Source organism: Poecile atricapillus, chromosome 1, assembly GCF_030490865.1.
Source record: "Poecile atricapillus isolate bPoeAtr1 chromosome 1, bPoeAtr1.hap1, whole genome shotgun sequence".
NCBI lineage: Eukaryota > Metazoa > Chordata > Aves > Passeriformes > Paridae > Poecile > Poecile atricapillus.
In genome coordinates this window covers 170,888,026-170,913,702 of record NC_081249.1, presented here as the reverse complement: position 1 = coordinate 170,913,702, position 25,677 = coordinate 170,888,026, and the positions used below count along the sequence as shown (strand labels likewise).

At 46.1% G+C, this 25,677-nt stretch overlaps 1 protein-coding gene across 3 annotated transcripts in view; it reads right to left on the bottom strand.

The window, feature by feature from the left end:
• Positions 1-10,846, bottom strand: part of RCOR1 (REST corepressor 1) — an 82,848-nt gene extending 72,002 nt beyond the window's left edge. Inside the window, exons 1-3 of one of the 3 annotated variants that reach the window (XM_058849708.1) lie at positions 10,828-10,846; positions 9,977-10,156; positions 9,818-9,877 (exon numbers count right to left, since the gene is read on the bottom strand). In XM_058849708.1, coding sequence (XP_058705691.1) covers positions 9,818-9,877; positions 9,977-10,154 — 238 coding nt within the window. In that variant the 5' untranslated portion in view covers positions 10,155-10,156; positions 10,828-10,846. Of the gene's footprint in view, positions 1-9,817; positions 9,878-9,976; positions 10,196-10,462; positions 10,527-10,827 lie in introns of those variants that run through there. The other 2 variants (XM_058849690.1, XM_058849698.1) reach the window with 2 other exon arrangements.
• Between the last annotated feature and the right edge of the window lie 14,831 nt (positions 10,847-25,677).

Below are 25,677 nucleotides of genomic sequence, written 5' to 3'. Positions count from 1 at the left end.
GGCCTTATTCCAACAGGAATGACAGTTACTGCAGAGCAAATGTTTATAAAATAAAAAAGATCCATTTAAACCAGTGGCAAGAGCATTACTAATTACTGCTGTGATACAGGAAGCCAACAGCTGCAGGGACAAAGACATGCTGGAGCTCAGCCCTCAAGCAGCATACAGGGGCCATCGGTCCCTGGAAGTTTGGGTCTCCTGCTCCTTTTGGGTCCCCATAATATCCCAGACATCCTTTGTCAGATGTTGACAACGAAAATAACATGAGGGAACAGGCTGCCCTTGTTTCTTGAACATAAAATGCCAAAACACAAGCTTGGGACAGAACGACTTATCAACAAGTTAAAAGGTCTACACCAGCTCACGCAGCACATAGAACACCTATGCTAACAGTGTGCAAAAGCAGTGCAATTTTTTGAAGGTATTTACCTTGCCTTAGTCATAATTTTAACTTTTACAGATAGAGTTTAAAAGTGATCTTGTGATATTCTAAGCCCATGACCTTTGTTTAGAGTGTATGTCACTTGTAGCAGTACCTATTTTAAAGCTAAAACTTTTAGACTGAATGGCACAAGAGTTTTGCACTGGGAGGCACATAGCTTTACATCACAGCACTTGGTTTTTTACAAAAGGTTGTGTCAAAACCTACCTGCTGAAACTGCCGCCCCCCCAGCCACCACCTACTCCTGATTCAGATGTACAAGAGGGGTTTCCCCCAAGGCTGGCTGGTGTCAGGGGACTCTTCTGGGGCTGGTTTCTTTCTGCCAGCCTAAAGAAAGACCCAGAGTTAGGGGTGAGCCCAGTTGTCTTCCCCCACACAAGTGGCAGAATATCTGAAGTGGGTTTTTTTGTTGTTATTAAGACTACTTAATCCACACATTGAGCTGGGTCTGCCTAGCAACAAGTTAGAGTTTTAAACTTGTATCATCCTACTTGTGTTCCCATGGCTACTGTCATGAACAGTGTGGCAGCAGCTGCACAAATCAGCACAAGGGTCCCAGGAGGGACATCTTTAAGATTCCCAGACAGAAAACAATACTGAGAAAGCACAAATGCTACACCTGGTATGCCTGCCTGCCTTCACAGTCCTTTACTCCTCCCAGAAGCACCTACACCAGGCTCCCTCCTAGGGATGGAGAGACGTCAGCCAAAGGAATAGATGTGCACACTGGTATTGCTGATCATTTTACATTCTTTAGAACAAAAAAGCTTGGGTTACAGATGCGACACTTTTAGCTTCTCACACAGCTGTTAGCAACCTAAATGCAGAACTATGCACAACTCCAGCCAACAGCACCTGCTACATGGGGCAGTGGGCTCTTAACACAGGGTGGGAGAAGAAAAATCCCCCCATTATCATTTACACAAGGCCACAACTCAAACCAGTGTTACTGATGAGAACAGGGGATGAGTTTAGACACCCAAAGGTGGGAAGTCAGAGGAAAGAGAAAAAATGACTTGCATTTCAATGCAAGCTGCATGTAAAGAATTGCTACAAAAATAATGTTATTATGTAGACCAGATTTTCCCAGTCCTGTCAATTCAGTTCTTCCAGAACAGAAGGTGATTTCCTACTCAAGAGAGGTTCTTCTTAGTCTTTATCCATCCCCAAGCCCCATGTAGAACTAGAATCTCCCTGTACCCTCTCCAGGGACCAGCAGGCATTGTACCCCTGCATGCAAGCCTTGTTTATACCTATTCCTTAGGGATTTCTAAACCCAGAAGCCACAACTACGATTACACATTTGTTATGTTGGGCTTTCACATTAGGGTTACAAAGTCTAGAAGGACACCAATTCAAGGTCATGTACACTAATAATTAATTCTTTTCAATACCAAGCTTTCAAATCAACATCTATGAACTAAAGCCCAACCTGATAAAACATCCAGTCATCTGAAAGTACATGCACAAGATATCATGGCAGGTTATCCCTGATACCGACAGGTACAGAACTGAAAAGCTGCAATACACTGCCACATGGTTAGACTCCCCTCATTAGACAACTGCACCACAAAACAAACTCTCTCAGGTTAATATCTGTGAAATCTGTCCAGGTGAAGAGCACCGAGTTAGGGGAGGGGGCAAGATTAAATAACTTTAAGGACAAAAACTCACAACCTTAAACTCCTGCCCCTAAGAGGGCAGAGGGATATTCTTCCAGAGACACACAGTCACACACACAGAGTACCTATGAGACCCTACTGATGTCCCCTAGACATACCTGCACAATAGAGGGACAGGGCTGAAGGGGGAGGAATAGACTAGAACTGCCTCATGAGAGGGGATTTTTGCAATTTTATCACACTACTGCAGCCTCCTACCCCCAGGAGAGGCAACATTTACCAATACTTCCTTTATGAAGTTCAAAGAACAAGCTGCTGTATAAAGCTGTATTTTTGAAGATACTTGGAAAGGTAGGTTAAACTCTCTGGTTTTATCTCAAAACCTTACGTAAGAAGTACAGAAAATTTACTGAGTTTGACCTACAGTACTTAAAGCCAGTGCTCATCACAGCCAGTTGCATTTCAAAACAATGTGAGGAGCACAAAAGCATCCCAATTCTCCAGGATGCTGCAGAAACTTTCACTGCCTTCACCAAGGCTGAACACATCCTCTTGCCCTTTCAGAAAGCACAAAGTCATCAAAACTTGCATATGGAACGATAAATTAAAGGCTTGAAAATTTTAAGGAGAGAGGCACCTAATCAAACATTCCTTAAAAAATGCTTTTTAAGATCAAGTTTAGCTTACAAATCAACTTTGTATTTTCAAGAACTGAATTTCAAACTGCTCTTTCAAGTTTAAACACCTAATGTGGGATTGCTCATCCTGTTATACCACCAAGTCTAAGCCTCAAAAGACAAGGTCACCCAGTGCAGAAAGAGGTACAGACTTCCCAGGAAAGGGGCACATTCTAACTATCCCAAAGTTTTTATTTGCTTTTTTTATTTGCTCTCTATACTCAACTTCTAGTCACTATGTATCAATCTTACCTTACACTTGCTATGGGTAAGGCAAGCCCTGGCCACAACCAGAAACTGCCCTGTCCGCGGGAAGCAGAAGCTTCTGAGGAGGCAGTTACTTCAGATTTACCTTTCTGGCACTTATTAAGGAATTGCATATTAAAGTTACAACACAGTTAAATACATACATATGTCCAGCAGAGCATTGTCATCCATACTACTCTGAAGGTATGTGACAGGGCTAGAGCCCACTATAAGCCGCATTATACAGTGCGCCTTGATCACAGAGGCAAAGATTTCCGAGCTAATTATAATGACTAATCACAGGGAGCTCTAAGCCTTCACTTGGCCAAGTCACAGACCTAACTAGGACTGAAAACAAGAGTTTTAAGAGCACCTCATTAAGCAGCAGGAACCAGCTATGAAGAACAAAGCAGTCACTCTACCTAGTATTAATTCCAGTCCAGCCATTAATACATTTGTCAGTACATGAGACAGCTATTACCTCCACATACAAACACTGCATGTGCCAGGCAGGGAAGGAAGCCACAGGCTTTGGCTACATGGAGATTTGTTTGTTTACAACAGCATTAAGGTTTGAGAAGGATGTTCTCGGTGCTGTTTGAATAATGAGAAAGCTCCAAAGCCATGCCTTGAAGTATGTGTGAGTGGGAGCTGTGCTCACCACTGGAACCTCTGCACCCCCTCACAGGACGAGTGAACAGGCTGGGTGAAAGCTGACTATTGAGCAATGTAGGCTCAAAACCAGTCTCCCCTCAGATGAGCAGCCCACAGGTAAAAAAAAATACAGCACCAAATCAACAGCTGCACTCCTGCTGAGGTGCCAGAGGTATGGATAATAAAGTTTCCAACTTGAGAACTACTCATCTTTTTCTCCAGGGTGGATTTTAAAAACAGAGGATAAGCTGAAGTGTCAGCATCTACAAGTCAGCTTCACTCTGTAGTAGCAGGACTGCAGCCTTTCCTGCCCTGGAGATTGGACCAGCAGTATGTACCACTGACAGAAAAAGATGAGACAGACTAACCCACACACCAGCAGAGTTGCCAGCCCAGTAAGAAGATGGCAGGAGTCACCTTCCCCCTTCCCCAGGGCTGCTGGACACCAGCCTGACCCTTTAACCGTAGCTAAATTCCTACAGTGCTGAAAGGAAAAGCCAAGGGTTCGGCAACAGTTTCTGGTGGAGCAGCTGGAGGTCAAGGACCTTCTCATCTGCTCTGCAGTACAGCACATTCACAGAGGCTGTGACCTCTGAGAAGGAGGGCAAGACAAATACAGCCCATGAGGAAATTTGGCACTGAGCAGACTACAGCTAGGGGGAAAAACTCCTTCCACCAGAGTTTAAGAGAAAACCTGCAGTACCTAAATTTTCCACCACCTAATTCTTGACACACTCATATTGGCGATGATGTACATCTCCTCAAACAACAGTGAAAAACCCAAGGCATGTGTGGTTTACCAAGACACCAGGCAGCCTCTGTCAGTCCAAACTCCCTGGGCATTAGTACATTATGGTTTGCTATTTCTGATTAGATCAAACACCCTTAACTCTTCCTTCTTTTCCAAAGGGACTGTTGAGCTAAGTGAGTTCCTGCCTGTTGAGTTGAAGGCATAGTCATTTGAAGAGATGAGATAGCTTTCCAGGGTACCAGTATTTCCAGTTCCAGGAGTTTGGTTTTGAATTTTCCACTTGCGTAGATGGAGATCCCAGTCTCACCTAAAAAGCACTTTCTTTCTTTTTTTCTTTTTTTTTTTTTTTTTTTTTTTGTCATCCCTTTTCTGATGAGTCCGTTCAGCAAAACACCATTTTCTCTACACCCACTGGGTACTCATAAGACTGCGAGGCACAGGACTAGCTGCAAAGAACCAGAAAAAGCAGGCTGGGAGTTGGACTTGTCAAGTGTAAGTCATAAGGGGGCTCATAATAACCTCTTGTTAAAAGGTTACAGCCCTGATTGTGTAGGTCAGTAGGTGCCTCTGCCCAGAACCCCATGAAGTAGCTGATGATACAACCTAATAAAATATGGCCTTTACAACCATCAGAGAAATACAACACTTCTGGGGGAATCAGACACACAGGGGCTGTCCCAATACTATACTTTCAACCTTTGAACCTAAATAGGCAGAGAGTAGGCACATTTTAACAGCCAGAGTTTGATGGATGTATTAGCTTCCTCCCCTAGGACATGGCCATGCCACCACTTCCACACAGTGATCAGGCACTCCAGATAAGAGACAGCAGTGATTATCTTGGTTGTTTTTTTTTTAAACGCCTCTTAGACACAACTACACTGACAAGGTTTCTCACTGTAGTGAAAAGAGTTGCTGGTTTCCTTTTTTTCCCCCCCCCCCTCATTTTTTGGCAGTGCTGAAACAACAGTCTTGGTCACAAAAGAAGGCCTGGGAATACCAACTGTTTGTGCAGGAGCACACAGAGTGCAGCTAACAGTGTGGACCAGAGAACAGGCTCCTCAAGGATTAGTGACATTCTGGCAGGGAGCACCTTCCAGCAGGCTTTTCTGAACCAAGGGTGAAAGCACTACAGGTGAATTTCCTTCAACCATTTATACTTTTACAGAACAAAACCAAAAAAACTGGGAAGACAGCAACACTGCAAGGGATTGAAGTCTCACAGCTGACACATATCCCAAATTTCCATTTCCACAAGATGCTGTTGAGTCAGCATCTCACTGGATGCAGTGATGAAGAAACCTGCTTTTCCTCATCTATTTCTTCAGGAAAGAGTCCCAGAAGCTGCTTTCCAAAGATGATCAACACAACTTATGTCCGAAGATACAAGATGTGGCTTGTATTTTTACTGCCATTACAACTTAAATAAGGAAATCTAAAGTTGTAATGCAACAAAGGACAGAAAAAAAAGTTCATCTGCCTTCAATACAAGTAAAAATTTGGGAGTAACTGTTCTCTTCAGGGAGTTATTTAACACTCCTCAAAATTATGGAAGCTTTAATCATTAGTGAAATTCACTGGCTGTGTTAAAGTGCTCACTAATGTTTTCTTCCTCCTATTTCCAGTGTTCCAATAGCATAAATTAATAAGGAACAAATAAAACAGTCAAATACAATATCAGTGCTTCCCCATACGAAAGATTTTTATTTAGCTTTAGGATATGCAATGTTTCCTTCCACTGAGTTTTTCCATTAACAGGACATGTGGGTTTCATTTGTATGGATTAAAAGAACCATAATAGTTTGCCTCTTCAAAATCTTCCGTGTTTGTTTCAGAACTCACAAGAAATGCTGACCTACCAATATCAGCCTTTGTTTAACACACAGAATTTTGGGCTGGCAAATAATTGATTCTGAGCTCTAATAAGAGAAGAAATAGCAGACACAATAGCAGTTTTTCACACCACATCTGTAAATTCAAGGCCAAACAGTGAAGTATAACTGAAGCACAAGTTTTACTGAATCTAGTGGGTGCTGGTGTGGGATTTTCAGCCCAAGGAAGTTTTGCCTACTCTTTTCCCAAGTTGAATTGGCTTGTTTAATACACACATTGCCTCTGCAAAAGCCTTGCCTTTACTGTAAAGCTACTCTTATTATACAAATAACAATAAAGGTGTAAGTAACATAACAATAATAATAAAGCTTTAAGTTTTTGAGATAACAAAAGAAGTGGGATCAATGTAGTTAGAACACACTTTCCCAAAACATGAGATTGGGACAAGTAAAAAGGATGGCAACATTAACTTGAGCAAAGAACCTACAGGCTCTGCCAGCTCATGGAATAGGCCTTGCCACTGTAAAGAGACTTACTAAAGGAGCTGTGAGTAAGAACCTCCTACAGAGGATTCCAGCCACGAGCATTTTTACAGTCAAAGAATCACATCAGGCCCTTCCTTGGCCACAGCAAGTTTTAGCCACAACGAATATTATAAACTTACACCCAGATATTTTAATTCAGAATGTGAACTTGTTGTTTTCTGTTTTCTGGAACTGTCATTTTCTTTCAAGGATGAAGGAAAAACAAAGCAGCACAACCCTCAACCCTTTTCCTCATACTCTGGTAAAGCAATAGAGGGACAAGAACTTTCTATCCTTCTCCATGCTAACAAAAAGATGATGAAGTCTCTTCACTTCCTAAACTTAACCACTAAGAACACTATCTTCACTTACAGGCCATACCATACAATAGTTTTTTGCTCTTCTCTGACTATTTAACTCATGATACCCAGATTAACATCCCACCACTGCCTTGTTTTACCTCTCTTTTCTCCTACAGCTGCACAGAAAAGGATTTCAGACCTTTCAAAGCTTGCCTAATTTCACTGCTCTCTGCAGCAGCTCACATGTGGCTGAGAAGTGAAACAAAATGAAATGCTTTCTCTGCCCCTCTGCATGGGGACAGAGGAACTGCCACGTAAAATGCTGATGTAAGAATAAGCAGTTATAGATATACTTCAGCCAAACCCCAGGTATAATTGAACATTAAGTTTAAAGAAAAGAAATACACACAAGGCCTGGTCTGGGTTATTTTCCCCTCAGACAGAGCAGCACAACCACTTCACATTTTCCCAGCCAGCTAACCTGAAGGTGAAAGCCTCCACAATGAACAATTTTCAAGCTTTAGGATCTTTTGTTTAACCAGTTACTAAAAATTTTAGTGAAAAACAGACACAGCATCTGCGCACTCTGATAACACTGTTTCATAGATTTAACTTTTGACATTACCAGCAAGACAGGATAACTTAACAGTTTTAGTCAAAAGGTATTAGTGCAGCATGTTAGGCTTATTTAGGGTTTTCTTTCTTAAAGAGGGAAACAAAAGAGACATAACAAATGAACTTAATGTAGCTTTTAGTCTTTAGGACTAAGAAGAGATGACAAAATTGAGGGAAAAACATGGCATTGCAAAATGATTCCTGGGTAATTCCACAAGACAGGAAACAAACTCTTCCATACACAGGGAGATAAAAGTTTACCCCAAACTTCTAAACCAAAAGCTTTACTTTTCAGAAACAGGAAAAAAAAACCCAGAGGCCAGTAAAGGAGGATCTGATGTCCATTCAGGTCATCAGAAGACTGATCATTTACTTTGGGTGAACCTACTATGAGCTTGCTGTATTACGCTGTGTACTCAAACACAATCACCTGCTGATCCCATCTTAGGGTACAGATTACTCAGAAAAAAATTTGCTTCTTCATACCACACACTTCCCCCTTCCTTCCACTCCACAGCACAGAATGTAATAACCTTTGTATAGGTCACTGTATGTCTGTAAGTTTAAACCAGAACAATGTACATCTGAGTACACAACAGTGAGGATGCAGCTCACAGTATTCCTCCCCCCTCCACCTATTATGTTAGAGAAATGAATTGCTCAAAAGAGCATAATTCACCAGGGTGACCATAAAGCCCAAGTATTGTTGTGATACGTGGTTGATAAGTCAGTGTGATGCACGCTGTGTGCTACAGAAATGCTGCGTTTGACCTACAGATTGAAAACCAGTGTCAACTGCTGCCTAGCTAACAGCTCCCCCTTCCTCCCCCTCCCTTCTCCTCCTCCTCCTCCCCCCCCCACCGTCCACCCTCTTTTTCCTCCTGGTCAACCAAGAAATAGACCTCCCTTGTATCTTATTTTGTTAAGAAAACGAACGGGGGAAGGAGTAGGGAAAAATTCTTCTGTAAATGAATACAAGTAACTGAACTTAATGGAAAAAAAAACCTCTGCCCTCCCTCCCTCCTGAGATCTTAACAGTTAGGAACAGACATATATATTTAATAATAAAAAAGGCATCCAACATTAGTGCACAGTCTGAGGATGACCCAAGATAAATCCTTTCCCTGAGTCCACACAATAGTAACTCCCAGGATTATTCGATAAGGAGACACTGTGCCTTTCCACACCATTCTTTTTGTTTTAGTGTGAGAGGTGCAGAGGATTCAATTAAGTTTGGGCTGGGCAAAGGGACAACTCCAAACGCTAGGATCTCCAGACAGAAGGAGGGTTTTCACTAGCTACAACCTCCACTTACAAAGGAACAATACCAAAAAAAAAAAAAAAAAAAAGCTTCGATTTAAAACTAAAGAGGTTAACAGCCTGTCTTTCTATACACGGAGATACATCAGTACTACCGTGCTTCCAGCACCTGCCTTTCAGCACAGCCCCAATTCCTTTGTTTGCTCAAAATTTGCTTCCATACCACTTTAAATTAGCTTACAAAGAACCGCAGCAGAATAGCTGGAACGTAAAACAATTTATTTTTTTTTTTTGAGGACAGAAGCAGCGAGCTTCTTAGGAAGAAAGAAAATTAAAATACAGACCTAAGTCACTTCTAAATACCTTCGAAAAAAATTATAATTATAACTTGATGTCTTCTAGTTCCACCCCTATTACTGAGACCACAGAAACACGAGTTCATGAGAGGATGGAACAAACAAAAAAAGAAAGAAAAACAAACAAAAAAAAACCGAACAAAAGAAAAATAAAAGGAAAAAGAAAGAACGAAAGAAAGAAAGAAAGAAAGAAAGAAGAAGAAGAAGAAAAAAAACCCACCCAACTGCCATCTCCTGCCTCCTCCAGCCCTGCCAGCTTCCCTGTTCCTCCCTGCCTGCAAAGCGCCCTCTGGAAAGCATCGAGACTTCTTTTATCAACCGTGTGCGCTGGGGAAGGGGGAGGAAGGGGGGGGTCCTTGTTCTTGCTCTGGGTGTTTGAGAGTGGAATTAAGGGGAGATTATTTTTGGACCCGATGAGCGGAACCCGGGGGGGTGGGGGTGGGGGGGAAGTACCCCTGCTCATCGAGGGCGGGGGGGTCCAAAGCACAGGATGAGGGGGAGGAGTTGCCCCCCTTAAAACATAATAAAGACTTACCGGGGTCGAAATCGGGGACCACCGCCTGGTACTGCGGCCCGACCCTCATTCCGCCGCCAGCTGAGGGAGGCAGAGGGAGAAGCGTTACCCGCGTGGGCCCGAGCGGCCCCTATAACCCCCAACCCCCCCCCAAAAACGCACCCCGCACCCGCTCCTCACCGTGCTCCTCATCGCTGGACGACCCCGAGCTCCCCTCCTCCCAGGAGTTCACGCTGCTGTTGCCGTTGGGGGCGGCGGATAAACTTTTGCTGCCGCCGTTGTTGTTATTATTCGCCCCGGCGGCGTTCTGGTTCCTGCCCCGCCGTTTCCCCGAGACCTCCGGGCCCTTCTCGATCATGGCTGGCATTTAGGGGAGGAAGGGGAGGGGGGGGTGTGGAGAAGAAGGGAAGGGGGGGGGGAAAGATCAGAGTTTAAAAACTGCGGGGGGGGGGGGGGAGGGCTGTGGGAGGCGCCAAGGGCGGGCGGGAGCCGGGGCGGGCCGGGCCGGTGCGCGGCGGTGGCGGCGCTGCTACATCCCCCACCGCGATCGCCCCGAACTTTGAGGCTCATCCCAGCCCTGCGCTGGGACTCCGCTCAACCTGCGCTGCTGCCCGCGGCCAGCCCCGCCTCCCCCCGCTCCTGCCCCTTCCCATTGGCCAAACCTACATTTTGGGAGGCCATCCCGCCCGCCCATTGGCCGGCGCCGCCTGTCCATCGCGGCGGCCCGGCGCTTCCGTTCGCTGGGCGCGGTGGAGGCGGACCGCGGGCCGTGTGTGTGCGGGCTCCGCGATCTCTCCGCCCAGCGATACCTCTGCTCCGAGCTCCTCTGCTCCGAGCCGAGCGGGCGGGAGGCGGGGCCGCACCCCCCGCCGGGGAGCCCCTCCCCGGCCTCTCCCCCGGCTCGGCCCCGGTTCCGCCGCCCCGCCGGGAACTCGGACCCGGGAGGAGCGTGGCTAGGGACTACTTTGCCCCCCCCCGCCCGCCTCCCCCGTGGCGGAAGGTTACGGCGTGGTTTGAATGGGATTCCATACAAAGCTCAGTTGTCCGGGAGAAGCTGAGCCCGGCAGGGTCGGGGGTCTGTGCTTGGTTCGTTCGGGACGGCTCCTGCCGGCAACAGCGGCGAGAGTCCTGCCAGGGGGTTGGGGTCCCAGGCCAGGAGTGGCCTGAGGAGAGCAGGGTGTCGGCCCGACCGAAGCGGTGATGAGAGTGCGGGACAGCGCCGGGCTCGGAGAGAGCCGGGGCAGAGGCAGCAGCCGGCCGGGGAGCGGCACCGCACGGGCGGGTCCGTGCTGCGGCCCCGTCAGCAGGGCGCTGCCAGCTGTCCCCGGGCAGAGCCGCCCCCCGCGGGTCTTGCACGGCGCCCAGGAGCCGCCCTCGCCCCGGGCGCCGCCCCAGGTCCCCTCAAGTAACTCCGTGGCTCCTCCTTGGCCTCTCGTGCCCAGCCGGGGTCCGCGCTCGGGGCCCGGCCGGGCGGCACATCCCGCTCCCCGCATTCCCGGCGGCGCGCCCGGCTCCCCACGCGGTCCCGGAGGCGGGGCCGGCACGGAGCCCTCCCGGCGGGGCGGCCGCGTCCCACGCTCGGTGCCTTCCCCGGCGTGACCCGGCCGCGGGGCGAGGCGGGGAACAAAAGCGGCAGCGGCACCGCGTTCCCTTCTCTCGGTACACGAGGCTCCTGTCGGGAAAACCCGCACGGCGTCGCGGAGAACTGCTGGGGGGGGAAACGGGGCGTCCAGCCCCGCCGTAGCTCAAATGGGCAGCCAAAGTATACCCAGACCGCACGCTGTTATCTGCGACTCGAACTGTACATCAGGCTGAGGCAGCACAATGCACGGTCATGGAAAGCAGCTTGTCGGGTGTGTCTGCTATTTTCATTCAAATTAACTTATGTAGCAAGTTTTTTTTTTATTGGCCCGAACAATTAAAAGTGCCATTTGACCAGCAGCGGTTATCTCGTATCAGCCAAACTGTCCCCAGCCACTCCCCGCCTCTCTCTGCCATTTTAATCCAAGAGAATTTGCACAGGGGGAGGGGGAAAGAGCTGCCGCGGGGGAGCCATCGTCTCCAGCCCCTGGCCTTACCCTTCCTTCTCTATGTTGTGCCTAAGATTACCAAAATTATTTCACTTCCAGGGAGTAGTTTGGAAAGGGTCCTCAATATTCACGCACTGTTCTTCTCCATTAAAATTAAGAAAAGAAATACCCTGTTGAGGTGTGTGGTAGTTTGTTTCAGCATACTGTGGTCTTTACAATATCTCCTTTCCCATCTTCACTTGGTATGTGTGTGGTGTGTACATACTGATATGCAGTTTCCTTTGTTTACACATGCATGTACCTGTATTTACTCACCCCAGTTATTTACCACTGAAAAAATAGGCTTATTTTCACTTAAAAAATTAAAATAAGTACATATATAAAAATAACTTTTTCTAGCTCACAAAACTAAAATTTATTATGGTGGCTCTTGACCACATTCTTTGAAAATATCAGTTCTAAATTAGGGGAGTAATTAGTGATGCTCTTAAACACCAGCACTGACAGCCACAAATATTTCCCATCGCAAAGTGTATTAGTTCTGTAGCACAGAATACATTTTCATGATAGACAGGAATGCAAACATGGCTGAGTGTTCATTATCCTTCTCCTCTATATTTGAGGATTTCTACTCTTGAAATGCAAGGGCAGGAAGGGAACACCTGATCTCACCTGATCTTTCATTTTAAAATGAGCTTTGAAGGTCTCAGGACTAAAGAAAGAATAATATATATATATATATATATATATATATAATTTTTAAAAAAACTCCCACAAGACCTAGGCTGAACCATACCTGAACTTGAACTTGAACCTGAGACCACAGATGACATTTGGAAACGTGTGTACAGCTTATACTGAGACACACACATGTGCACAGTTTTGCAAATCTGGGCCTAATTTTGGTCTTCCTTCACTTCCTCTTCCTCCCTCCCTCCTCCTCTCTTCATGGCCATTACCCACTTAGGCCCCAGGACTAAAATCTTAAGTCAATCATCTAAATTATTTATTACACAATTTCCCTCATTTGAACTGTTGAAACACCATTTGCTCCCGGCATTTCCCCACAGTGCGCCCGTCCCGAGGCGCTGCCCCGCAGCCCGTCCCGGACAGGGCTGAGCAGCTCCATCCTGGCACAGTGGGCTTTTGTCCTGGTTTAGGGCAAATTTGGGAGAAAACCTCTCAACCCAGGACAGCTGAGCAGCTCCATCCTGGCACAGTGGGCTGAGCAGCTCCATCCTGGCATAGTGGGCTGAGCAGCTCCATCCTGGCACACTGAGCTGGGGCAGCTCCATCCTGGCACGGTGGGCTGTGACACACATTCCCTGTGTCCCCACTCCTGGGCAGTGCCGTGAGGGATGCCACCCCTGCCTGAGCCATGTCCCAGGTCGGCTGGGCACGCTCTGCCCCTGCTGCTCGCTCACCAGGCTGCTCCTTGACCCCAGCAGATGATAAGCAGGGGCCCGGGGACAGCAGCGGGTCTGTGCCTCCTCCCTTGGCTGCCGAGGGCTGCGTGTGGTGCGCTGTGCATGTGTGTGCGTGTCCCCGGAGCAGGAAGTCTCAGCGCTGTCACCGTCACAGCCCGTTTGCACCTGTCACAGCTGTTGTCCCAGGCCAACAACACCCTCTTCATCCACAGCAGGGCTGCTCTTCATTTTCCAGCCTTTCTGCAGAAATTCATGAGTCCTGAATATAACATTTCTGATGCTGATGGAGCTTTTTGTTTCTAACCATTCACAAAATTCTTCCTGTTTGTTTTTCCTTTCTGAACAGTGATGTTGGGCTTCTTTATGCTTAAGCATAAAAGCCTGATTTTTTGGGAGTGTCCCAAAACAGCACAACAGATTTTGGTGTTGTTCTTGAAGGAAACTTTGAAAAATTCTTTTCTGGCCATAAAGAAAACTCTTTGCAGAGTGTAGGCGAGTGTGTACTCAGGCACAGTACACAAAATACAGAATTGTGTTTTATTTTTTAGCAGCAACAGTGAATACACGTTATGCAGCCTCTAACTTATGCCAAAAGAGCAACAAATTCTACTCCTCTGGCTCACAGCCCTTAATCTGGAGAAAACCTGTGTTAACACTTCATTATTTTAAGTTCTGCAAAGTGGGACAGATGGGGAGGAAACCCTCTGAGCACTAAGAGAGCCTCTGGTAGGTACAGGGTCTTGTTTACCTGGATGAAAACTTCATTTAGACACATCAGGCAATGATCCCACACATGACTGCACACACCTGTATGTCTTGCTCAGGCTCTTCAAGAGGAATTTTGTGTATGATCTGCAGCAGTCTGAGTTATGTAAAGCAGAGAGGGTATTTTCCTAGCACCCGAGCTTGGCTGCAACTTCTGGACAATACTGTAATGTAGTGGTTAACCTGCTCACCTGTATAGATATTAGAGCAAAAAGAGTGGAAAATAAAGTCTCTTCCTTATGAAGACTGTGTCACTCTTGTGCGTATACTGTGGCCTAACAGGTTGGACCAGCCAGGACTGTCATTTTAAAAAATTTCTTGAAATTTGTTTCTCTTTGTTATGAGAAAACCACCTCTCCTTGCCAATTTTTAAGTGAAAACTTTTCTTATTGCCATTAACCCTGTCAGTCCCACAAGTAAAATACAGATGAAATAGAAATGCATTCAGGGTGCCCAACAACTGAACAGATTTATTCCCTGGATGAAGAGTGTCTTCTGCTTCTTTCTTGGCCTCCTTCCTGCCCAGGTGAGTGTTTCAAGCCTTTTCTCAGGACAGCAATGCTTATTGTGCATCCTTAGGGCTGGTAGTTCTTTCAACAAAGGGTTACAAGAGTTAAAACCCTTCCCATTAGCTGGAGTTTTAGAAAGCAGCTCTCTCACCCCCTTCATAATGTATTTTCCTTGAAAACAGACACACTAAAATAGCTTACCCCAGTGAGAATGTGCCTGTGTGTTTACACAAGTACATATGTATGTATGTATGTATGTATATATATACATACAGCTGGTTACCAGTAGTAAAAGGACAATTAATCATGCTCTAGACTGATTGTTTTTAATACTGAAAGGCTATTAATCAGGAAAATGTTACCCTTTGAACAAGATGTTTATACAGTCAACACTATGGGTTGTTTTTTTTCCCCTGGTGCTAAGCTGCCTGCAAATGCAGAGAGGAAATCGGGTTTATTATCTTTTGCTTTAGAACTTCATGCTCCAAGTTGGATAACAATTTTGGCTGGAATTTGGAAGGAATGCACATGAGATGATGCCAGATTTTCTTAGGTTTCAAGAGGACTTGAGGTGTTCCACCCCTAAATCTCAGGAAGCATTTACATGCCTAAAAGACACAACAGGAGTGACGTGCAAATTTCAAAAGCACCTCCTTTAGCTGAAAAAAAAAAAAAAAAACCAAGGGGAATCTAATTTCATCTTAATGTGACTAAAAGTGTTTTAAAATCTGTCCCTAAATCTCTTGCGGGCCTTTGGAAATTTGTCCTTGGAGCCTTTCAACCTAAAAGTTGCTTTTAGAGAAGGAATCCAAAATCCAAACTTTTATTTCCCACTGGAGAGAATGGCTCATATCCTGTAGTCAGTGGGAGGCCAGCGGAAAAAATGGAGGCAGGGGACTGTGGTGGGAATGAGAGGGCGCAGAGCTGGGGCTGGATCAGCAGAGAGAGGCAGGAGAAGCGCTGCTGGCAGCTGCAGGCTGAGCATGGCAGGACCCGGGGAGCCGAGCAAACACTGTCTTGGCCTGGAGCAGGGCTCCAGGCTGACCCAGAGGGGCGGCACTGAGAGATGGCCCTGGGAGGAAGAAGAGGATGAGACTGAAATCCTGCACAGGCAGAGGCTGGCAATGCCAGGGACAGCAGTGGGACGAGAGCACACGACAACCTCGTGGGCAGAGTTGCAGAGAACACCCTGTCTGTCCCCAGCAAAGCGCGGACGCAGCCCGCAGTGGGTTTGTTTCAGCATTTGTGCCAGGAGATATTTCATAGTTTGTGAAGCTGATGGGAACAGGAGTCACTCATCTGTACATGCTACTGTGACCACCCCCTTTGCAGAGTTTTGGCTCCTTTCTGGCGGGGGCATACAGCTTTCCCCACCACCCCATGTTGCCCTCACAGGACTCCACTTCCTCCCTTTCCTCCTGGGAGCTCCTCTCAGCGAATTAAACCTGAGGCTGTTGAGGAGCCCCGTTCCTCCTCAGCTCCCCCCTGCCCAGCCAGCAGTGCTCCAGGGCTGGGCACCCTTGGCAGGCAGCAGCCAGAGCGGGCACCCCCTCTCTGTGCCCTGTCCTGCACCTCTGATCTGCACTGGAGAAGAGCTCTGGAGAATATGGGAAATGACAGCAGTGAGAGGAGGTGAGACAGGCTCTGGTTGTATTAACCCCTCCACAGCTGGTGCCTTCTCCCAAAAAACAAACCTTGAGTGAGGTGGGACAGGCACCTTCCCCTCCCTGAGGATGAGGAAGAGGCATGCAGCAAAATCAGAGTAGAAAACCTCAGATAGCTGATGGGTTTGCTTCACTCAGTTCTGTGTTTAAGTTAATCTCCATATCTGATGAGAAACACACTGTGTGAAGAGATTCATCACTCCTTAAAAAAACATATGGGGAAAAAATATTTACTTTTAGGGAGCCACTTAATCATAGGGATGATTGCAGTTAACACAGTACTTAACCTGGGAATATACCACTCTCTTTTTATTAACTTCCATTTCACTTGTCTCTGGGGCAGCCAATGAGCAGTGCTAGTCTGTGAAGGGAGATAGAATTGCAGGGGACAGCTGCCATCATTTTTAGGGAGTCAAATAACATAATTCTTCTCACAGGAGATTTTGAACAAAAAATGCACACAATCCCTTCGGAGAGCTCTTCGTTACAAGGCCTAGTGGGACAAGGATTGAGGTTTGACAGTAGATATCCGTTGTGAGAGCTTTGCAAGGAATACAATCCCTTGCATTTCAGTGTTAAATCAATTTTTTTTTTTTTTAATTGAGTGAGGGAAGAAGTTCTTCCCATGAGCTCATGCAGTACTGTGGCATTACCTTTGAAGGACGCTGCTACGTCAAGGGTAACTAACTATAACAAACATCGCCCAGATCCAGCAGGAAAACTCTTCTATGTCAGCCCCTCCATAAAAGTGGCAGCTTTCCCGTGGCCAATGTCACTGCAGTCCACAGTGGGAGCAGAAAACACTGCCCAGAAAGAGGCGTCCCACCTTTGCAACATGTCAGACAGCCCCTCCCTGCACCCGGCAATGGAGACGCGCTGGTGCCCGGGGCTCTGACCACAGCAAAGTCCCTCAGCCAGGTGGTCTCCTGCCTCCCTGGGAATCCTCCGTGTGTCTCGCTGTCTTGCTGCTATCCTGGTAATCCCAGCAATGGGGAAGAAGAGTCCAGCTGAGAGGCAGCTGCTTGCTCCTGAAATTGTACCAAAAAATCCCCTCATTGACTTTCTGCCAACGCAGCCCCCTTCACTCCACTACTCAGCCCAGTCTTTTCCCAAGACATTGGGGATCTTAGGGAAACGCAGCCAGGGCTATCCTACGGGGCCTCAGAGCACTGGCATTCCCACGGGAAAGAGAACCATTAAATTAATCTGAAACTCCCTTCAAAACTCATAGTCATAGATCCAAGCAAACTGTTGTAATAGAGTAAAAAATATATGGGTTTATATGTCCATACCTGCATGTGAGAGTGAAGAAAATCATCTCGTTCACATCCTTCTGATGTATGTGGGGATCGCTCTGCTGAGATCTCTGGAAATTCCCTTTGTTGTAAAACTAGTGGAAGGCTCAGGCCCAGCTTCTGTGAACACACCCCTAAGGCAGCACAGCTCAACAAGACTCTAGTGCCAGCTTTTGATTTGTACACTTTCTCTTCATTCAGCCCAAATATAATCTGGAAATCTCAAATGCTAGTGATCTCAGAGGGAGGAGAGAGAAATACGGGTTACTTCCTTACTGCTATTTGTCTAAAGAAAATCTGTGACACATGAAAACCCTGAAAAGAAATTTAAAAAATTAATGAAACCTGTATTTGGTGTCAAGTGAGGCACTAATCATGAACCAAAAGAAACAATTTTCTAAAAAGCCATGACCTAGTACCTCTTAAAATCACAGTTAAAAAAAAAAAAAAGCTACATTCCTATCTGCCCCAAGCTTTGCCCTTATTAGACATGGAACACACAAAATACAGATTCATTTCCCCTGCCCAGCAGCACTGAGCACAGGAGATGAATGGTCTTTCATTGGTACCTCTTACAGCCACTGCCCCTCTGGGATTCCCCTGATGACATCAGAAACCTTGCACAAAACTCAGGTATCAGACCAAATTTTTATTCTGTGGTCTTCCTCTTCTTAGTTACATTGGTGTAAATCAAAGGTTTAAACTGATCCCAACCTGCTCAGTGGCACTGGAAGGCTCTGGATTAATATCAAGCAAAGGCATCTATCTCCTGCTGTTTCTGTGCCTGTGGTATCAATAGTGATTTTGAAAATTATTATTTCCATACAGTCTATAATGACTTAGAAGGAATGGTTACAGCCTGTTGTGCAAATGTGAATAATACTTGCTTTTTAAAAATGTGGATTTTTTGTATGACAGGAACTAATGGCCCTTTCAGAGCAGTTATGGTCTATCTTGTCAATTTGGTTTCTATTCATGCATGCTAAGTGAATTTTTATAGCTAAACTAGGAGTCCTTAAAAATGGGCCTTATACTGGAAATGCAGATGTGACTTACTGTGAGTTGTGCTAAGAGAGCATCCCTGCCCCTGGGGAGCCAGAGACAGTAATCAGAATTCCCTTTTCCCGTGCACATAACACGACTTGCAGGCACTCTTTCATCTGCACTGAGAGGCAGGAAGGAGAGGCAGAATTAGCCCCTCATTACAATAATGTTTCTCACACTTTCTCCAGCTCCTCTCTGCAGGCATTAGTAAAGGGGGCCTGGCTGCCAGAAATGCTGAAAACCTACAGCACCAGTTAAAAGAAACCAGAGAGCAGGGTGCTCAGTGGCTCTGGAAAATCAGAGCCACAGAGCTTTAAACAAATGCTTTTTTGCTCTTAAAAATATAAATATATGAACTCACCTTAACTTTACTCTCTATTGTGAGTGCTTTGTTGAAAGGAAATTGTGCATTTTCCAGACTATCTGATTTCTCTTACAGCTTCACTATAAACTGTACTGCATACATACATCAATATATTTACCTGCCTGCTTCACAGCTGGAAAGAAAATGAAGCCATCTCAATCACCTTCACATTCAGCAATAGAAAAAACTGATATTTTTTCCTCACTCAATACCAATTAAAATGCGAAATGTGGATAATCTGATCTCCACTAAATATTCCAATCCCCTCCATAGCACAGAGCAGATACACCTCCGTCCTCAGTGCCAACCTGAACCTTTTCTAAGACTGGAAAAAGCAAAAGAACAGAGCCTGTACAGTCTTATTACTTATTTATTTAAAATGTTGTAGCTGTGCCTCCCTTCATCTCTTGGCTCCTTACCCAAATGAGCAACATCACAGGACCTGACTACCAGCAGACACAACACCTCCACTAGAATGAATGCATTTATACCGATTTATGGCAGCCAAGGAGCTGCCACAGCACATCCAGGGAATACACACCTCTCCAGAAAAAAGGTTCACCTCTGACAATGCCTTCCCAATGTCTTCCCTGTATTTCTCACAGATCCCATGCCTTAGTGGAGTAGGAGCCATCCCCACCCCAGCTTCTAATCCTGACTCTCTTGCTGCACCGAGTGCTGAACCACCTTGTCCTGATCATAGAGGCTCTCCCCTGGAAAGGCACGGAGCCAAACCTGGCATGAACCGATCAGATATGTACAAAGGGAAATCTTGACAGCATCTGTGAACAGAGTTTAAGAGAAAGGAACAAAATAATACCACATATGTTAACAGATTGAAATGGTAGCTATGGTGACCACGGACAGACAAAGAACAAACCATTTTGACTGAATTCAGCCAATTCTTTCTGACAACAAACTGCAAGTATAAAGCAAACTTTTAAAAATCCCTAATGAAATCGTTATAACAAGTCCATTCAGCTCTGTTTGGCTTGTTTGCTTTCTAAATTTCCATTGCAGCTATTACATTAAACCTATTAATCATTGATGTAGTCAAATAATTTCCACCAACTAAAAATGGGCATTTTCTCACTGTAAAATAAAATAAAAAAAAACTTTAAAAATTAACTGATTGCATTTTTCAAGGAAAAAAATTAAAAGCAAGGAATAGTTATTGTGAAATGGCAGACATTCATAATTCAGGGCATTTTCTTGTGCATGACAGAATGTCTGGGTTTTGTAGAATATGGGCTTGTTTATAAAAGTTGGATTACTTTCCCTATCCTGATATGCATCGTAGCTATGAAAAATGAGTGTCCTGTTCATTGTGTATCACAGTGTCAAACGTCTCAGCGCCTCTTTCCTCCAGTGTGCCACGGTGCTGGAGCTCTCCCATTGAGGGCTGGCCAGTTGTGCCTAAGGGAATTGAGCTGAGGACGACGTGGGAGAGCAGAGAGCTGAGCTCTCGAGGAGCAGAAAAGCTGCCTACTAAGAGCCAGCGCTGCAAATAGGCAGGCAGGAGATGGAGAGGATTACTCCAGTGCCAGCACAGCATAAGGCTGCTCAAAGTGCTGGGCAGCTGCTCGCTTCAAACTCCCCCCCAGGAGGCTGGCAGGGACCAGAGGAGCCCCCTCGGTGAATGTCGCGATGGAGCCTCCAGCACATCCTGCTGTGGAGCATCCAGGCACGCCTTGATGGAGACCCCACTGCCTGCTCGCTTTTAGTCTGGAGCACACCTGAAACAGGCGATGCTGCCCCTCCACCCTGTCCCTGCACCCAGCTGCACTCACCGGGTAAAATTTCAGAGCACAACAAAAAATCTTACTTCTAACCTGTGGCAAAGCTGCTGTCATTTCCCTGAGTGAGGGCTTAATACTTAACTTGGCGTGCTTGGTCCCTTTGCAGACTGTATAGTTCCTAACCACATGAATTTGCATTGTAGCCGTGCTTTCGATGCTCCAGGAGCAGTAACTTCATATTTCTGCAGTGCACAGACACTCTCAACTCCACTCTCACATTTCCATCTGCACGAACTCTTCGTTCTTCAAAGAACAAAACAAACCTGAAAAGCAAACTCGCAAGAAGTGCCCACCATTCAAACGCTGCTCTCTTTTATCTGTGAGCTGACGGAGGCTCTGGCTCAGCCTTCTGCCAATTAAATTAAGCTCCCAGCTCTGCCATCGCCGCCTGCCTGACGAAGGGCACTTTCACCGCCTGGCTTTGCCTGCAGACCCTGCACACCAGAGCGGGACCGAGTTTATGGCCTTTCATTTCTGCCTGCCATGGCCCTTCCCTGCGCTCTCCACCCACACACTTGGCTCTCGCTCCTGCCAGCGCACAGGGCAGGTCCTTCGGGACTGTGCTGGCTCCGTGCGGGTCCCCCGAGAGCAGAGCTGAGCCAGGGTGAGCACATGTGCTCCTGTCCTTCCCACAGGGACGGCCGGGCAATGAGCATTCGGTCCTGCACAGCCTCACCTGCTCAACACGTTTGCTTTTGCTGCACCCTAAGTGTGGCAAGGAGAACATGAGGAGAAAAAACTGGCACGTTTTCTTTCGGTATTGCCGGCAAACAGTAAAGAAACAGTTACTTTAATTTTATGTGCAGTAAACCCTCACTAGATGGCTCCTTACAGCAAGTAAATATATTCCCCGCAGAAGGAGCACTGATGTGGCATAGTCTGTGTGAGAGCAGAGATATCGTGTTGCTAACTGGGCTGTATGGCTGGCTGAGTGCTTTGCATGGAAAAGCAGGATATAACACGGGTGTGTGTGGGTGAGCAAGTGAACGCTTACACAAATTACGAATGACACCGCTCTGCGAGTCGTGAACTGTGAGTCACATGGGCACCGGTGTCTCAGGCACATCAAAAATGCAACTTGCCCTTTTCTCTAGGTTTTTATGTTAATTTGCTTCACATTCAACTTTCTAATTCAGAACACAGAACTGGGTTGTGGTCAAGGGTACCAGCAGCGGAGATCCTGCAGCGGAAACAGCTGATCCCAGCAGCCAAGGTAACAGATGGTATTAAAGCTGAACCCCCTAATGTCATGTAATCACTCCTAAAAAAATAAGCAATGCTTGCTTCTGAAATGCCCCCCCATTACCATCACGAGAACATGTTATTTATAATGTGTGTATTGGCAGGATGTTCTGGGCAGAAGAGCAAAAAGAAATGAGCTGTCATCTGCAGTTAACCTCTCATTCATACATCACTGTGCGCTTTCAGTGGTTCAAGGTTATGCAAGTTGATTGTGCCCTCATTAATGAGCAGTGTTAATTGGTGTCTATCCTGCTTTGAGACAAACATGTATATTATGTGTTAAAAGTACTGCAGGCTGTGAAGGAGCTGTATGGTATACAAATGTATAGGGGCCCTGCATAGGGAGCTGCGGGGAGAGGTTGTGAAATGCTAGGACTGATTTAAATCCACCAGCGATTCCAGTCTGTGCAGCCCACGTCCCTGCAAGACAACCTGGCACTGGCTCAAGGGCCGAGTGACTTCTGCTGGCAGAACTCTGCCACTGTGTGTGCCCCCAGCTCCCCACTCTGGCTCTTGTTGCACCCCTGGGCACTCAGCCTACAGCCCACTTTTCAAGGTGAATTAGCAGTGATTTCAGTTTCCCTTAAGCCCCAAGGCTGTAACCTCTGGCCATCAGTGGCTTATAGGTGGTTTAACCACCAGTGCACCAGGGCAAACAGACACAGAGGAAGATGTTGTCCATCCCCATATAAACTGTCCCTGCTCAGGAGTCAGAGACAGTGGAGCCAGGTCGGCTCCTGGTCTGTATCAGCAGCCCTTAGGGCTTTATCCAGCCTCTTTTCTCTCATTTCCCTCTGCTCATATGCTGGCATACTGCTAACTCAAAATGAGCTCAAGTACACAGACCCATGAGTCTCACCTCTCCTGGTGAGGGACTGAAAACAAGTTTGACATTGTGTCAAACTCATACATCATGAAAAGACCTTTTATTTTTTGCTGAGAGCTGCTGAAAATCAGCACAGATAAATATCCCAAACCAGGTCATAATCACACAACATTGATGCAAATATTACTTAAATTAGACAACTATGACATTTACATTAAATAATCTACTGGAATATTATAAATGCTCAAAAGAATTGAATTACATGTCTCATAAGCAAGCAGAAGCCATTCCAGGCCAATGCAAGAATTTACCAATAAAGTAATATTTGATCATCTAATTAATAGAGCTGTTATCTCCCCATAACAAGCGGGTCTTAGAGCTTTTAGGCTGTTAAACACTCTGTCTCAGTGCTTAAAAGCAAGTAGCACCCAACAGACCTTTCCTTTTCTCAGTAAGTTTCCCTTGAAATGCAATTGTTTACTTCAGGCCTTGAAGGCCAGATTAAGAGTGGAGATTGTTTGCTTTAAATTATACACACAACTTTTATTGTCATTCCTTCTGCCACTAACATACTATTTAATAAATGTCAAAGTGGCAGAGCTCACTTACTGCAAAAGTGAAAGGGTCAAATCTGTGAATCCAGAAATAATACTGAGATTTTCCTCTCTTTTCACGAAATGTACTTGCAGCACGCAGCATTGAAGTGCTTCCAACTTTCATAGCAACAAGGAGAAGCAGCTCATGAGTCAGCCCAAAGAGGAAATATGTCATTAGCCAGGGAATTTTCAACATATGCAAAACCATCAACGAGTCTATGACATCCAGGGAGGAATTTTTATAATATTCGTTGTAGTCAGCAGTTTATTGCCAGAGCTGTGGGTGTGGGCAGGTATCTCAGTGGCTGAGGCTGTGACTGCCCCCAACATCACTGAGCATTTCACTCCCTGGCTCTCATGCTCCTCCTTTTCAAGACAGGAAACAGACGAGACATATTTGTTTTTGATAACTGCTGGAAAGACCCAGCTAAGTCCTCGTGGTTATACCTTGAGTTCCTCTTCATCCTCTGTACCATGCTCACCGCACCAAGGAAGGGGTAGGGCTCTTATCTCAGCTTTCTGCAGTTCCAGCCCTTCTCTAACTGAATGAAAACAAACACAAAGGAAAAAATAATCAGCTTCCCACATTTTCTTGCCTGTGTAAATTATGCATCACACTCATTATAGGAAAAAGGAAGACGCAGATTTGGAAATCAGTTGTGAGTTTCTCCATATTTCTTAAAATTATGCAAGTATTACAGCTGCATACACAGGGGACTTTCTTTTTTCATGCAGCTTTACACCAAAATAAAGGCCTCAGTTGTTCTAGCTGGTGATTAGGCTCAATATTATGCCTCTGGGAATGGGAAGCATGGGGACTAAGAGGAACAGAAAACTTAATGCATTCTTTATTTGAAGAAGGAAAAAAAATTCAAAATGTTTTCCAGAGCTCACAGGAGAGACTTGGAAGCTCTTCCCTCTTCAGGAAAATGCAGCTTTTCCAGGTGAAAAAATTAACCTTCCTCTGCTCTCAGCTGCCCCTCACCAAAGGTTTCCTTGCCCTCAAAGCCCAAGCTGAGCTGCAGAGCACAAATTCTCCCAGTGGCTAAAATAAAGTCACCAGCCCCTTTACTAGGTCTTTTACTAGTATGGCTCATACCAGCACGTCTCCCTGCAGGACTTGGGACCCACAGGGGGACGACTCAGAAGCCAATCTTTAGTTGTACAAGCTGCAGAAAGACGAGGAATACAACCAGTGAATTTGCATACACTCACTTTGGAGGGGGCTTGCAAGTGGTCCATGAACCAGGCTTAGGAGGCCCCTAATTTGGACAGGCTCCTTCATCCAAGTCTGACCCAAGAACACCAGACCTCAAAAGGGAAAGCACTGCACCACTGGACAAAGGGACAGGAACCCTGCCCAGCGGGAGCAAATGGGAAATATCCTTCTCTAGAAATTCCTTTGGGTATTGAGGGTTTTCCTGATGTTGGTATGGTTTTTTTTGTTTTTTTTTTTTTGCAAATTTTAATATTTTATGTAATGGAATAAATAAAAACAAACCCCAGTCTCAGGACTGCTTGCAGAGCAACTGGGCATCTGGCAGAGCATCAGTAAGGCAGGGCAGCAAATGGCCACTGAGGCACAGGAGCCATGGGCCAGCCCCAGCTCCCAGCAGTCCAACTAACAGCATGTCCTGCATCCCAGGACTCTGCCCCCACTGCTGCTGGGACACAGCACTTCAGCACTGAGGTGTCTTCTTTGACAGGGCCACCCATGGGCACCTGCTGAAGGTGACCCTACTGCCAGCCCTACACCAGGAGGTGGAGACACAATGGTAAAAGCTACTCACTGTCTTATTTTATCCTAGACCAGATGACCCTAAATCAATGAGCTGTGCCTGATGCTACTGAGTGCACTCAAGCCTGCACATAAAAGAGGACTGGCAAAATAATCATGTTGCAAAATGCTGAGAATAGTAGAAGTGGTCACCCAGTGTATCCAGGCTGCTAAGAAAGCTCTTTTGATTAAATCAAACACAGAGCGCAAGAAAAATGCCCACATCATACATGATGGTATTTCTTGGGCTGCCTTATACTGAGATGAAAAAGAAAAAATTACCCATGCAAAGCCCACATCATCCATAATCTGCAATGCATTTGGACAGAGGGAGGCCAGCCTTAACTCAAACCATGTGTGTTTGGCTTTAAAACCAGCATCAGCAGGACTCAGCCAGCCTGTGTGCCATCCTGCCTGCCCTGGATTCCCTGCTTCTCTCTCATATTCAGCATTTCTTTCCATGTTCACCGCTGAATCACTCTTGCATCAGCAGCATCACCATGGGCAGGCAAGTGTCAAGATCCCCAATCCTGCTCTGCTCCA